The sequence below is a fragment of the Ceratotherium simum genome, chromosome 20 (assembly GCF_057802395.1).
Source record: "Ceratotherium simum simum isolate JZ-2026a chromosome 20, ASM5780239v1, whole genome shotgun sequence".
NCBI lineage: Eukaryota > Metazoa > Chordata > Mammalia > Perissodactyla > Rhinocerotidae > Ceratotherium > Ceratotherium simum.
In genome coordinates this window covers 51032869-51046114 of record NC_141919.1, presented here as the reverse complement: position 1 = coordinate 51046114, position 13246 = coordinate 51032869, and the positions used below count along the sequence as shown (strand labels likewise).

At 54.3% G+C, this 13246-nt stretch overlaps 1 protein-coding gene across 1 annotated transcript in view; it reads right to left on the bottom strand.

Annotated features, from left to right (window-relative positions):
* DNAI1 (dynein axonemal intermediate chain 1) overlaps positions 1-13246 on the bottom strand; it is a 58895-nt gene that overhangs the window by 11696 nt on the left and 33953 nt on the right. Inside the window, exons 11-13 of the mRNA XM_087444237.1 lie at positions 10118-10235; positions 9792-9835; positions 1173-1420 (exon numbers count right to left, since the gene is read on the bottom strand). Of these exons, the coding sequence (XP_087300363.1) occupies positions 1173-1420; positions 9792-9835; positions 10118-10235 (410 nt within the window). The remainder of the gene's footprint in view (positions 1-1172; positions 1421-9791; positions 9836-10117; positions 10236-13246) is intronic.

The window sequence follows — 13246 nt, the reverse complement described above, 5'->3', positions numbered from 1 at the left end:
CTTTAAAGACTCTGCAGACATCCACCCTGTGTCTCTGTGTGCCCGGAGGACGAACTGGGAGTTGGGCTTTTCAGAGGAGAGGACTCCTGAGGCTGCAAGCTCTGGCCCTGCCTTGGTGAAGAGTAGGGGAGAGAGTGTTTAGTGGGAGGGGGTGCCTCCCTCCCTGTGCCCTGGCTCTGGGCAAAGGATGAAGCTGAGAGGCCACCATGCCCCCTGTGCCTGGACAGTCCTCCCTCTGCTCAGGCCTGTCTGAAAGCTGAGAGCCAGTGCCTGAGGTGGGTGTCCACATGACTCAGAGAGCTCAGGGCCAGAAAGGCAGGGGTACAGATCCTGCCTGCAGACTTTGTCAAGGCAGGGGGCAGAGGAAGATGAGAAGAGGTCCAGAGGCCTTGGGCAACTTGAGGCAGAAATCCATCCTTAGATTCTCCCAGACCTGCCTGTGAGGTAAGGATGCACAGCCTCAGAAGCAGGAGGACCTTTAGAACACAGTGAGGAAGGGCCTGCAAAGCCAGAGCTAAGAGACCCTCTGAGACTGACACCGTGAGATCCGCTCCCAGTGCACTAAGATGGGAGATAGAGTCGGGTGAAATCCAGGCACAGTGTCCAGGAAATGGCCCCATTCTGTGCCCTTCTGGAGAACATGGGTGCATAGAGAAGCCCCAGGACACACCTTGCCTACCAGGCCTTACAGCCCCACCCAGAGGGCAGACAACCAGCAGCACCTACCCCTGTCTGGGAGTCCCCCAAATCTAGCCCAGGGGTAGAGGAGAGCCCCTGGGGGTGCTGAGGAGCCCAGAGACAGGGAACTGGAGCCCTTGACATACTCAGCAGAGGCCTGTCAAGCCCTTGAGGCTTCCAGCCACGGGCTCTGAGTCACCAATCACCACTCCTAAGAGATCCTCAGGGGACAGATGGGCCCTCCTGATGGGAGCTCTGGGGCACCAGAGCCCCGCTCTTACTGCAGAGCTGCTTCCCTCTTGATTCTCACCTGCCGCCCCTCTCTGCCCCTTCTCGCACCCAGCCCCTTGGCCTCTAAGCTGGTACCCGTCATCCCCACCCCCTTGCCTGTGGCCTCTCCTCCCCAAGCTCCCTCCTCCAGTGGCTCCTGGGCCTGCACGCTACTCATCCCTACTCATCCACAGCCACTGCTCCCATCCTGGCTGGAGGCTGACCTGCCACACAGGGTCCGTGTGCTTGCCAGACTTGGCCGAGCTGCGGAAGGAGGGCTGGGAGTGTGGCTTCTTGAGGTTGTAAATGGCCACGTTGCCGTCATAGTGGCCCACCACCACCAGGTAGGGGTGGTCCACGTGCATGTCGAGACACATGATGCCGCTCTCGCTGCTGAAGATGTATTCCGGGAAGCTGGGGTTCTTCATGCTGTAGAGCAGCAGCATGCCCCGGCTCTGCTTCATGAAGTCATCTGCCCCAGGGAAGATGGGCGGCTGTGAGTGGAGGATCCAGCTGCCCTGCCCCGGCCCCTCCCCCACCACAGGGACAAGCCCTGCCCTGCTCTGCCTCTGCCAGAGAGCATGGGATTCCTCTCGGGGCTTTGTCTTCTCCATCTGTGACATGGAATCATGAGACTGGGCCTACCGCTTCTCAGGACTCATGGGAGGATCCAAGAGATCACATGACCAGGCTTATCTGAGGGACGGACAGCCCTTCTCCTTATTCTCCCTGGGGTACAGGAAAGGGGGATACAGCCTCAAAGAGTTGCTAAGTGAAGAATGTGTGTGGGCTTGGGAAGGAGCAGTGCCCTCAGAGATGCCCAGGGGCAGGCTGCTGTCTATAGATGCCTGGATAATGCCCATGTGTCCCCCAGGCCCAGCTGAGGACACGGGTTCAGTTTGGACTAACATGGAATTGTCTATATGAGTCCCAAACTCACCACCTGTGGGCATCTTCCCATACCCTCTGGCCCCACAGTCCCCAGTTGCAGCCTGAACCCTAGCTCTAGGATGTTCCCAGGATCGAGAAGTCCCAGGCCAGCCAGTCAGGCTTCCACAGGCCACAGTGCCATCCTTCTGGCCTGGGCACAGATCAACAGTGGCCCACTGGGCAGAGGTCCTTCTCCCTGCCCACCCCATGTCAAGGGAGTGCCTCCTGCTCTTTCTTTCATTCTCTGCACACTTGGCGCCCATCCTGATAAGGCAATCACCGAACAGAATCCAGTCCCAGCCTTGAGTCCAGATCTCCTGCCACCAGCTCAGGACCCTTCCCAAGCTCAGAAAGCCAGAGCTGGAGAGGTGGAAGGTAGAGCAGCCCCCCGTTTTGGGGGCCCTGTTATGCTAAGGCAGCCCTTTAGCTGAGATGAGGGCCCTCCCCGCCACGCAGTGGTCAGGAAGGAAAATGCTTCTGTTTTTGGGAAAGTGAGCATCTCCCAAAGAGGAGGAGCTGGGGGGCTTCCAGATCCTCTGGAGCCAAGTCCGGTCACCCTGGGCCTGGCACTATCTCAGAGCCAGTAGGCAGCTGGCCTTGAGGGGGCTGGGAAGCTGGCAGTACCTCACCCTGTGGGGCTCCAGAGTGGGCCCGGAGGGCTGACTCTTGAAGGGGGAGATCTGCAGCTGGCTGAGGGGAGTGTCTTTCCCACCCAGATCATGAAGGGCTTGAACTGGGCAGTGTGACCATCACTTGTAGCTCCTTTGTTCATCACATAAATCCTGAGCACCTGATCTGGGCCTCCCCCTGGGCTGGACGCTGGCAGGGACAGAGATACCCCACTTAAGATGTGGGCTTGCCCTCAGCAGCCCCGAGTGTGATGAGAGAGCCAGGCCCTGCAGGGAATGAGGTAAGCCCCTCCCTGGGTACTCAGGGTGTTGACTGCCAGGCCAGAGGTGAGCTGTCGGTGCCCTTGATGTCCACTCTGTCCTTGATACCAGGCAAGACTGCAGAGGGTGAGTGAGTGGGCAAAAGGGTGGATGAAAGGATGGCTAGGTGGGTGACTGACGCTCAGGCTGAGGACTCAGATCTCGCCTTCCTGCACCAAAGGGCAAAGGTGGGCATGACCCTCACACTTGCTCTCACTCTGGCACCGGACCTGGCCCCTTGAGGGACAGCAGTGATGACTTGCTTTCTCTGGACAGACTCCAAGCACCCCTGCCCCTGCATGGGCGCACAGAGCCTTCATGACCAGGGAACCCAGGAAAGGAGGGCAGGAGACACCAGGCTGGTTTAGCAACTCTGTAGTGAGGACATGTCTGATCTACTCACAGAACCACTGGGACTAGAAGCTGGACTTATGGCCCCTGATTTTATAGATGGGTAAATGGAGGCCAGAGGGGAGGAGCAGTGTGCCCAGGAGCATCAGACCCGTCACATGGTGTTTGTCACACCCAATATCCTGTTTAACAGCTGAAATTACCCCGCTCAGGGGAATAGCCCTAATCTGGTCATTACATGGAGGTGGAGAAAGGAGGGGAAGGGGCATCAGACCTAATGGGGTGGTGGTGGCCGGCAAAGCCAGGCCAATCCCTCCAGAATCCGGACTGAAGACTGTGTAAGGGACACAGCAGTTAAGCATGGTACGAGGAAACTTCTGGCAGAGAGAAGCATGGATTTCATGAGAGAGGGACATAGTGAGCAACCAGTCACACTAAGGCCTTAGCTCCCAGGTCACAGCATCCTGACAATGAGCCCGCCTTTCTTAACCTGGCTCTAGTGGTCTCTGTTACTTGCAACCAAACGAGCCCTCCTGACATAAAGATCACAGCTCCAAATCATGACTAGACTATGTGTTTCCTGAATTCCAGTTCAGTGCTCTGTCTGCTAAACCACCCCAGGAAAACAAAGAAAACTCTCATTTAACTGGGGCTTCCTCTCCACTCCATCTTATTCTATGATCTTCTCATCCCTGACTCCAGTGGCTCCTAGGAGACCTCACTGTTCCATTCTCTAAGTACAGCCGGTATGACGTCACAGCCCAACCCTCCAACAGTCCAAGCATGATATTGTTATTTTGTCTTCCATGAGTCCTAAAATGACATCACTACTCAGACCACCAGTGGTCCCCATGTGATAGCATCATTCAGGCTACCAGAAACCTAGCGAAATCGTGGCCCAGCCCTCCAACATTCCCAGCATGGTATCATAGCCAGGTCACCAGCAGTCCCAGTACGACCTTGGCATCAAGGGCACACACAGTGCTCCAGTTCTCAGGGAAGCTAGCATCCCATCAGCTCAGGGCTTACAGAGCCTTGGGCCCTGGGCCCTGGTGTACTTTGCCCTGAACCCCACAAACTCCTTGGCTCCTCAAAGCAGGACTGGAGGGTCCAGTGACACAGATGGGAGCCCCTAAACCCACACTCCATTGTCTAAACAGACAGAGACTCTGAAGTCTAGAGCAGTGAATGAATTCCAGGTTCCTCCAGGCCATAGGATTTCAGTAAGTATATGTGGCTGGGTAGAGGGAAGGAGGAATAGAGGAAAGCAGAGAGGGAGGGAGAGGGAGGGGCAGAGGGAGAGAGAGAGACCGTCTCTCTGTGACCCCGAGACAAGGGTGAGGGCTGCAGCCTGGCCTTAGCTCCCCCACTCCACTTTGTATTTTTGTCCTTTTCCAGGAAGCCTTCCAGACCATTCAGCCCCCAGCCTCTCTCCTCTGTGAGTGCTCCCACATGAGGTACTCCTCTACCTGTATCCCATTATTTTGAGTGGTCATGAGCAGGTGTTTTCCTTAGCCTGCCACTGAAGGATGGAGTGAGCGTGGCCTGGCGTGGCCCAGCAGGCTTGCTCTTTCCAGAGAAGGCCTCCTGCTAACCCTGCTCTGCTGGATAATCTCTAAGGCCTCCCTCACTCTGACCTTCAATGATCCACTAGATTTGGGGGAGGATAATCAACATACTAGAGCCTGATCTGGTAGTTCTTGGAAAGCCATGGTCTCAGGGGAGGGGTGGCTTACTTCCACCATAGACCGAAGCTCTCACCACCCTCAGCTCCCTCTGCTAGGGCCCTGGCAGAGTAGTGCCCAGTGAGGAGCATGGATGGATGTCCTCTTGAACTGGCAACCAACAGTGGGGGCTTCAGCCCCACAGCTCCACCCCTGCCCTGCAAGTAACAGATTGTGGGGGCCACTCTGGAGAGTTCTGGCTGTCAGGAGAAGCCTGGGTTCCTGCTCAGGATTGAGGGAGGGCAAGGCAAGCAGAGGGCATGTTGGAGCATCAGCCTAAAGCCAGGTCAGTGGTGAGAGGGAAATGAATGCCAAGCTGCAGCAACAAGGATGCAAAGCCAGCCTCGGACAGCAGCCTCGTCCTCTCTTCTGTGGCATCCCAAATGAGTCCAGCCCAGGGCTGGCTCCAAGGCAGCTGCTGTTCAACAACTCCCTTATTAAGTCATATGAGAGGCACTGGGAGGGGGGCTGTGGTAGGCAGAATAATGGCCTCCCCAAAGATGTCCATGTCCTAATCCCCAGAACCCATAAATATGTCACTTTGCACGGCAAAAGAGATTTTGCAGATGTGATTAAGTTAAAGACCTTGAGATGGGGAGATTATCCTGGATTATCTGGGTGGACTCAATGTAATCACAGGGGTCCTTATAAGGGAAAGAGGGAGGTAGGAGACTCAGAGGAGATGTGACAACAGAAGCAGATGTCAGAATGATGCAATTACTAGCTGGAAGGGGGCCACGAGCCATGGAATATGGGCAGCTTCTAGAAGCTAGAAAAGGCAAGGAAATGGATGTTCCCCTAGATCCTCCGGAAGGAATGAAGCCCTGCTGACACCTGATTTTTGTTCAGCGAAACCCATTTTAGACTTCTGACCTCCAGAGCTGTAAGATAATGAGTGTGCATTGTTTTCAGCCATCGTGTTTGTGGTAATTTGCTACAGCAGCAATAGGAAATTACTATAGTAGGCATTCAGGGAAGGTTGACCCAAACTCTGTTTTTAGGAATCAAAGGGAGAAGACCTCATAGATAGCCCTTTTTCCTGGGGTCGTTTGGAAACAGGACCTGTAGATATCAGGGGGTGGAGCAATGATCCTCAGCTCTTCTGATGACAATAGTGAAACTCCCTCAGTTTCCCACACCCCAGCCCTGCCACCTCGGACTCTGGGAATAGAAATGCCCCTTGGGGTAAGATTTTCACAGTCTCCAAAGGCAGGGACCAGCCCAAATCCACCCCCAAAAAAGGGCACCAGTCCTCGAAGGTTCCAGATGTCCAGTGTGGCCCAGAGGCCGTGGTGCCAGGCCGGGACCAGCCACCCAGGAAGCTGGGCTTTTCCAAGCACTGTCATCCGACTAGAAGTCATGTTTAAACAGAGTGGGAAATAAGGGCAAGGCCTTGGAGACAGAATACATCAAGCGGGACATTTAATTTGATTCAGGGAAAACGAGGCAAACATTTGAGAACCTAAATAACTAACCAGTAATTAAACTCACAACGGGAATGCCCTCGCCTACAACCCGGCGAGCACAGTGGCCTTTATGGACTGTATTTACAAAGAGACCTGACAACATAATTAGTCCTGTAAATTTTACGCAGCCTGCAGCCGAGAAGTGATGGATTTTGTGTGTGGAGGATGAACGGGGAGAAATGAGGTGGATGAATTTCCATTTTCGGTAAATGAAATTAACACTGCTTAATTAGCAAAGCTGACAAATAAATGATCAGGAAAGATTTAAATCCCTACAAGTGTATCTCTGGCCTGGGCAGGCTCAGGGACAGGCCAGGATGTGGTGGGACAGAGGGGGAGCTGGTCAAGCGCTGGGACTCAGGGCCTGACTCTGGCCCTTTCTGAGGGTGCTGCCCCCAGAGGGACAGCTGGCTCCTCTGCCTTCCAAGACATGGCCCACTGGGAAGCTTCCTACCCGTCTCCTGTGACTACACAGGGTTTCCAGGATCTGTTCCACCATCCCTGCCCGACAGACCGTGAGGAGTCTCCATTTTCCTGCTATGAAGTGGCTAATGGGCTGGAAAGGACCCCTTCAGTGCAGCAGGCCGACATAATTACATCCCAGCTTTGCCCCCTGGGCCATCTCTTCCTGGACCAGCTCTCTATGCCCCTCAGTGTTCTTCCATCTGCTTTCGCCTGCTGATGGCCTCTTTTTCCACTCTAGGGAGACACGGAGCCTGGCCCTGGGGGCACGCCAGTCTCTGCCCTGGACACAGCCTGGCATGCCCACCACCCGGTACCCAGCAGCCCCAGAGGGGAGGCAGTGCGAATGCTTCTGTGCTGTTTTGGGCAACTGCCTGGCCCCCTTTCCCCACCTCCTGCTCCTGGCCTGGCTCCAGCCAACCTGCCCTGTCCCCAAAATAGGCGACTGGTCCCAGTCCTTCCTAGAGTACACATCTACCCCCGCCAAAGTCTTATTTGGCTGGGTCGCAGAATAAACATCTGAGAATCCCAGGCAAAAGGAGGCCTGGGCTGAGCTCATTAGAGTCAAACCCAACCACAAACTCAAATTCTCACTCAGTGTTTGTCTGCAGGAGGCGAAGTCTGATGCTGGGAGGCTGGCATCTGAGAGCTTCCAAAGACAGTGTGATGGATGCTGGCGAGCCAGCTGCTCCTTACAACGACCCCGTCCAGTAACTAGCGTGCCCTCTGCCTGCCTCAGCTTTGCCCTTTCTTCCAGAGAGGTACCTGGCACTCAAGAGCACAGCACTCCCAGAGGCGACCTCAGCAGTAAGTACAGGGGCTCTTCTGAGCCCCAGCCCCAACTGGCTCTGCTCAGGCCTCTGCAGAGTGGTACCCAGATATGCAAGGCTCTGGAGAACAGAGGCCCACCTGGAAGCTGGTCGATTCCCATGCAAATGACAGCAACAGCAAATAGCAGCGCCACAGCCACAGTGAGAGAGGGCCCCGCTCTCTGAGGGAGTCGACAGGGGCTCGTCTGATTCCCCTCTGTCCTCACGCTCCCTTTCTCTGCCAAGGCCCCCAAAGGGACCCGCAGGAAAGCTGGGGGCCAGAATGACAGACAAATCAGCGATGATTGTCATTTCTGTGTGGGGGGTTCCTATGGCTCACAGGGCACATCTGAGGCCTTTCTTTCAAGTGTGCCTCACAGTTGCCCTGGGATGGAGGGCTGGCAGGTGTCAGTCTCTCTATGTCACCCATGAGGAACCATGACTCAATGACTGTGAAGTCACTGGCCCCAGGTCACACCACTGGGAAGTGACACTCCAGCCAGAATGTCTGCAGCTGACTGTGGCAGCACCCAGGCATGTGGATGTGGCTGAAAGGACCAATGAAGCACAAAGGGACCCTTCCTGGGCACACGTCTGCCCAACGGAGGCTGCTGGGCCTGTTAGGCTAGGGGTCATCTATTCTTGGGGGTTGGGTTACCCTTCTCCACTGTTCCTGGCTAAGGCTGCCCCCACGGAGAGTCTCCACATAACTCCAACCAGCTGACCCTGCTTCTGGCCCTGGGTGGGAGGAGGACCGGGCTGGAGCTGAAGCCATTTCTCCTCCCACCTGCTGGGGAGCCCCGCACACCCCTACCTCAGTCCTGGGCAGAGAGCCTGGGCTGAGAGCAACTTCACAGGGGAATCCACACCCACTCTTGGGAGGGCCTGCCCAGCCCCCAGGCCCTGTTCCAGGCCCAGTAGCTACAGCAGAGAAGGAGGAATGTGCTAGTTCCCTGCCAAAGGGGGAGGGTGCTTCCCACTTGGCAGCAGCCCACCCTTAGGAGTGGGGACACAAAGCGGGCATTTAGGGCATCCTCAAAGGCGGCCCAGACCACGAGACTGGGAGCAGCTCCAAGGCCTCCTCCCTGAGAGGAATGACAAACACCAACTCCTCCTTGCCCCGCCCCCCCCACCTCCCCCACCACAGTCAAAGACTTGGGCTGGGCAGACAGGCGGTCTGAGGGGCAGAGACCAGGAGCTTGTATGCCTGCCAGCCAGCAGCAGCTTGGAGAATGGAAAGGTTTTTCTGTTTGCAGAAGCTGATCCTCCCAGCCAGAGAACAAGCTGTTAGCGGAGCTGCAGCTAACGCGAACTGTGGGGCCCTCTCCCGTTAGGAAGGGGGAATGCCCGGGCCAGTGGGGAGGCAGGGGCTTCTGCAGGGACCGAGGAACAAGGAAGGAAAGCAAATCCACAGTTACCACGGTGCTGCCTCCTGCTGGGGGGACTGGAAGGGGCAGCAACACCCTGAGCAACAGCAGTCTCCCAGGGCTCAGGGCCAAGGGATGGACAGCAAGCACCAGCCCTCTGCTCCAGGGCCTGACGAGGAAACGCATTCCATCAGCCCCGCCACACCTCCCTCCCCAGGTCTGCTCCAGTCTACCTTTGCATGCCTGTCACACCTGCTTCTCTGTCTCCACTCCACAGTTGGGGCTCACACCCTGCTATCCCTCCTCGGGATGCCTCACTCCTCCTGACTGGTCCCCCAGCCTCCGGTCTCATGCCTGCAAGTGCCCCCTGCACTGGTCGTGTCCCTGCCCTCCTCAAATTCCTCCAGTGGTTTCCCCTGGGGATAAGGTCAGAAATCTGCCCTCAGGAGAAGGTCCAAGCTTCTTGGAATGGCTTACCACGCCCCCTGGGGGCCACCCTGGCCCCACGGCACTTCATTTCCTCCCATATCTCTCATGCCTCCGGACCTCTGCATATGCAGAAGTGCTCTCCTCCTCCCTCTTCACCACAATAACTTCTTCAAGGCTCCTTGTGGCATATCTCTACCCAGCACTAATTGCTGGTGTGATGGTCGGTCTTCCCCATTAGACTGTGTGCCCCTTGAGGGCAGTGACTGTATCCTAGTCATCTTTGTATCTTTCACACCTGGCAAAGAACTCTGCACGGAGCAGGTACTTAATGTTTGCTGGTTGAGTGAACAAATGAATGAAGAGCCAGATCACTTACAGGAGCCATGTCCCACTGCAAAGAGATCGTTGTATTTTGGATTCCTGCAAAAGAGATAAGAACCCGTTGGCCCAGGAAATGGACATGGCCCTCCCATGGACACGGGCCTTCCCGTGAACACTAGTGCTTAACTGCACTGCAGACATCTACTGTCCAGCTTAGAGACCTGGGCTGACCCCACAATCCCAAAAGAATCCCAGTCCCATTTTTTCCACAATGCTACGTGTCACCCTCAAGGTGGCTAAGTGCAGTAGAAGTGCCCAGCTCAGGGCTTGGCACCCGCAGGCGCTCAGGGGCTCTGGGGTTGCTGCAATGTCTATACTTACCAGCAGAGGGCGGTGACGGCCAGGCGCTTGGCTTTGTCGTTTTGGAACTTCCAGAGCGGCAGCAGGGTACCCTCCTGGTCCCGGTATTCGTCAGCAGCATCCTCGTAGTACTTAAAATCTTAAACACACACAGCTGAGTCAGCCCTGGGACTGCCACTTTATGACAAACCCAGGTCCTCCACTTTCTGTCTGTACCTCCTTTGTCCAAAACAATTAACCTCTTTGTGTTTCAGACTGGGAATAGAAATAGTACCTATCTCAAAGGACTGTTGTGAGGATTAATTGAGTTAATATATGTAAAGTACTTAGAAAAATACCTGCACATAGTAAGTGCTCTATATGTGTTATTGTTACTGTCATCATTGTGGTCGGAGGTAAATTACAATAAAGCCACGATGTCCACATAGATAAAATCCCAGGTTTGCCCACCTGAACTCAAGTTCATCTCCTGCCCTAAATTGTCTCTGCCTCCTGTTTCCTCTAACTTAGGTAGAAGTTGCATCCATCCTTCCGCGTGTCTGAGCCAGAAACCTAGGTAACCCTTGACTGATCTCTTTCCATCATCTCTCATATTTTCCTTCTCATTATCTTTTTAATCCATTCACTTCTCTCCAAACCCATAACCACTACTCAGGTTTAGGCCCCAATAGCCATCACCTGGATTATTACAACATCCTCCTAACTGGTCTCCCTGCCTCCAGTAACTCCCCCTCCAGTCCACGTCCCACAGAACCACCAGAGCGAGAACCAATACATCACCTCACCACACACCTCCCCCACCCCACTGAAAACCCCCCAATGGCTCTCCTTGCACAGGGGCTCCCTGCTCAGACCACGGCTCCAGGCCACTGCTTCCGTGTCATTTCCAGCCAGCTGTCCACATACCCTCTATATCAAATAGTGTCTAAAATATCCTGCTCCTCCATCTTCCCAGCAAACTCCTACTCACTCCAGATCCAGATCAAACTCCTCCTCCCCTGTGAGGCCTTCACTTTCTAGTGAGCATTTCTTCCTCCATTCCAGCCCTGTGCCTCTCCTCTACGGAAACGTCTGTCACACTGTGTCGCCTCTTTTTATCCTTTTGCCTGCCTCCCTCACCAGACAGCTCCTGGAGAGCAGGAAGCATGTTAGATTCATCTCTGGGCCCGCAGTGCCTAGTGCAGGGCCAGCCACAGAGCAGACACCCAGTGACATTCAAAGAATGCAATGAAATAAATCAACAGAAGTGAAATGGTTCTAGTCTTCTTTCCAACCAAAGGTGACCCATTAGAAAATGAATCCTCTCATCTAACACGGTCAAGGACATGCCTCGGCATGGCCAACCTCTCTCACAGTGCCCCACACCTTGAGGTTGTAGGACTAAAGTCAAATCTTAAAAATGTCTCAGAACAAAGAAAGATTAGAGTGGTCGGAGGCGTGAGCCTGGATCAGATCAGAGATCCCTGGGCTCGGGCCGTCTTTGAAAATACCTCGTTTCAGAAAGGAGATTAATTGGTAACACTTCTCTATTTTCACTTCTTCGTGATTACACTTTCCCAAAGGGAAAAGAGTATGCCATTAAAAAAATCAAAGTTCAATGCATTTTGATGTGACTGTGTTCTTATAAATGAAAAAGGTTCACCAAGGCCAGTTTCTCCACGGGTATTAATCATGTTTGCAGCCCTTTGGTGGGCTGGTTGCAGAGGCTGGGTTTCAGGGAGCCAAGCTGTGTGAGTGACAAATTCATTCACAGCTGCTGTGTACTTTGACAGCTTTGAAAAGCACTCAAGGTCGTTTTCCAGCCTGAATGATAACAAGGGGGCTTGTTTAGGCTGTGGGTCTTGGCAGCCCCAGCTTCTCTGTCCCGTGGGTGAGCCGTGAGCATCAAGTCACCAAGAAGAGCCCTGGGCTGTCAGCAACGGAGACCAGCCAGCAGCGAGGAGCTGCCAACTCTGGGGAGGCAGCTGCTCCACATAAATGCACAACCTCTTAGGGAAATACGAGCCACTCGGGAATGTGCCATTCACACCATGGGAAGGATTCCGTTTCCCTGGCTCCATCAAAGACACCAGAATTTCCCAGGCCTCCGGGACTGAAGCGTTTCTGAATCAATCTCTTTCTTCACCTCATCACCAATTAATCACCAGCATAGACCTATTGAGTGTTTATTTGAAATGTCCCGTCCAGCTCAGGGGCACTGTAGCCCAGTGCTGAAGTGCTCAGGCTGTGGATCCAAGGGGCCTGTGTCGAGTCCTGATTCCACCACTCACACCTCACATGAGCTGTGATTTTGAACAAGTGAGAACATTCTAGCCTGAATTTCTCATCTATAAAATGGAGATAATAATGGTCTATACCTGACAGTGTGGCTGTCAGGATGAAATAAAATAATACATATAAATTGCACAGCACAACGCCTGGCACATAGGCCTTTCCCAGGGAACATGGGGCTTGTTTCTCACGGTTGTAACTGCTCCTTTTTCTCCATCCCCTAGGCTGCAGTCTGGGTCAGGTGTGGCGAGGCCCACTCCATCCCACTCCAGAACCTCACCTTCGCCTCTGTCCCTGTATTCTGCCCAATCCCATCCCCCTCCAGCCTTGCTCTCATCGGCAATGTCCCTGCCTGGACAGTATCTTTGAACTGTCTGCAGAGAAAGCTCAGACTCCCTGCATGATATTTGAGGCCCTTCATTAACTGGCTTCAGCCACCTCTCCAGCCTGAACTCTCACCACTTTCTAACAAAACCCCTGTTTGGGTCACTGAGCCTGCTGCCCCTTGTCCCCAGAGTCCATTCCAATTCATTTTCACCACCAAGTCACTGCTTATGCTATGTCCTGCCCAGAACGTCTGCCCTTCGCTAACCTCCCCCTCAAACTCTGCTTACCCCTTGGCTTCCAGCTCAGCGCTCCCTGAAGCCTTCCTTGACTGCTGCCACTCATCCCTCGTTCCCTTCTTCCATCTCGAGGCTCTGTCATCTGGTACATTCTAGCATTTATATTGTCCCCAAGCTGGACTGCGTAGAGGACAGAGCACAGAAGTAGGAAGCTCAAAACCTAGATTTGGGTCCTCTCTGCCATTCACTGACCTTGGCCTTAGCATCCTCATGTGTAAAGTGGAGGTAATAATTTCTGCTCAGCCTGCCTCCCAGG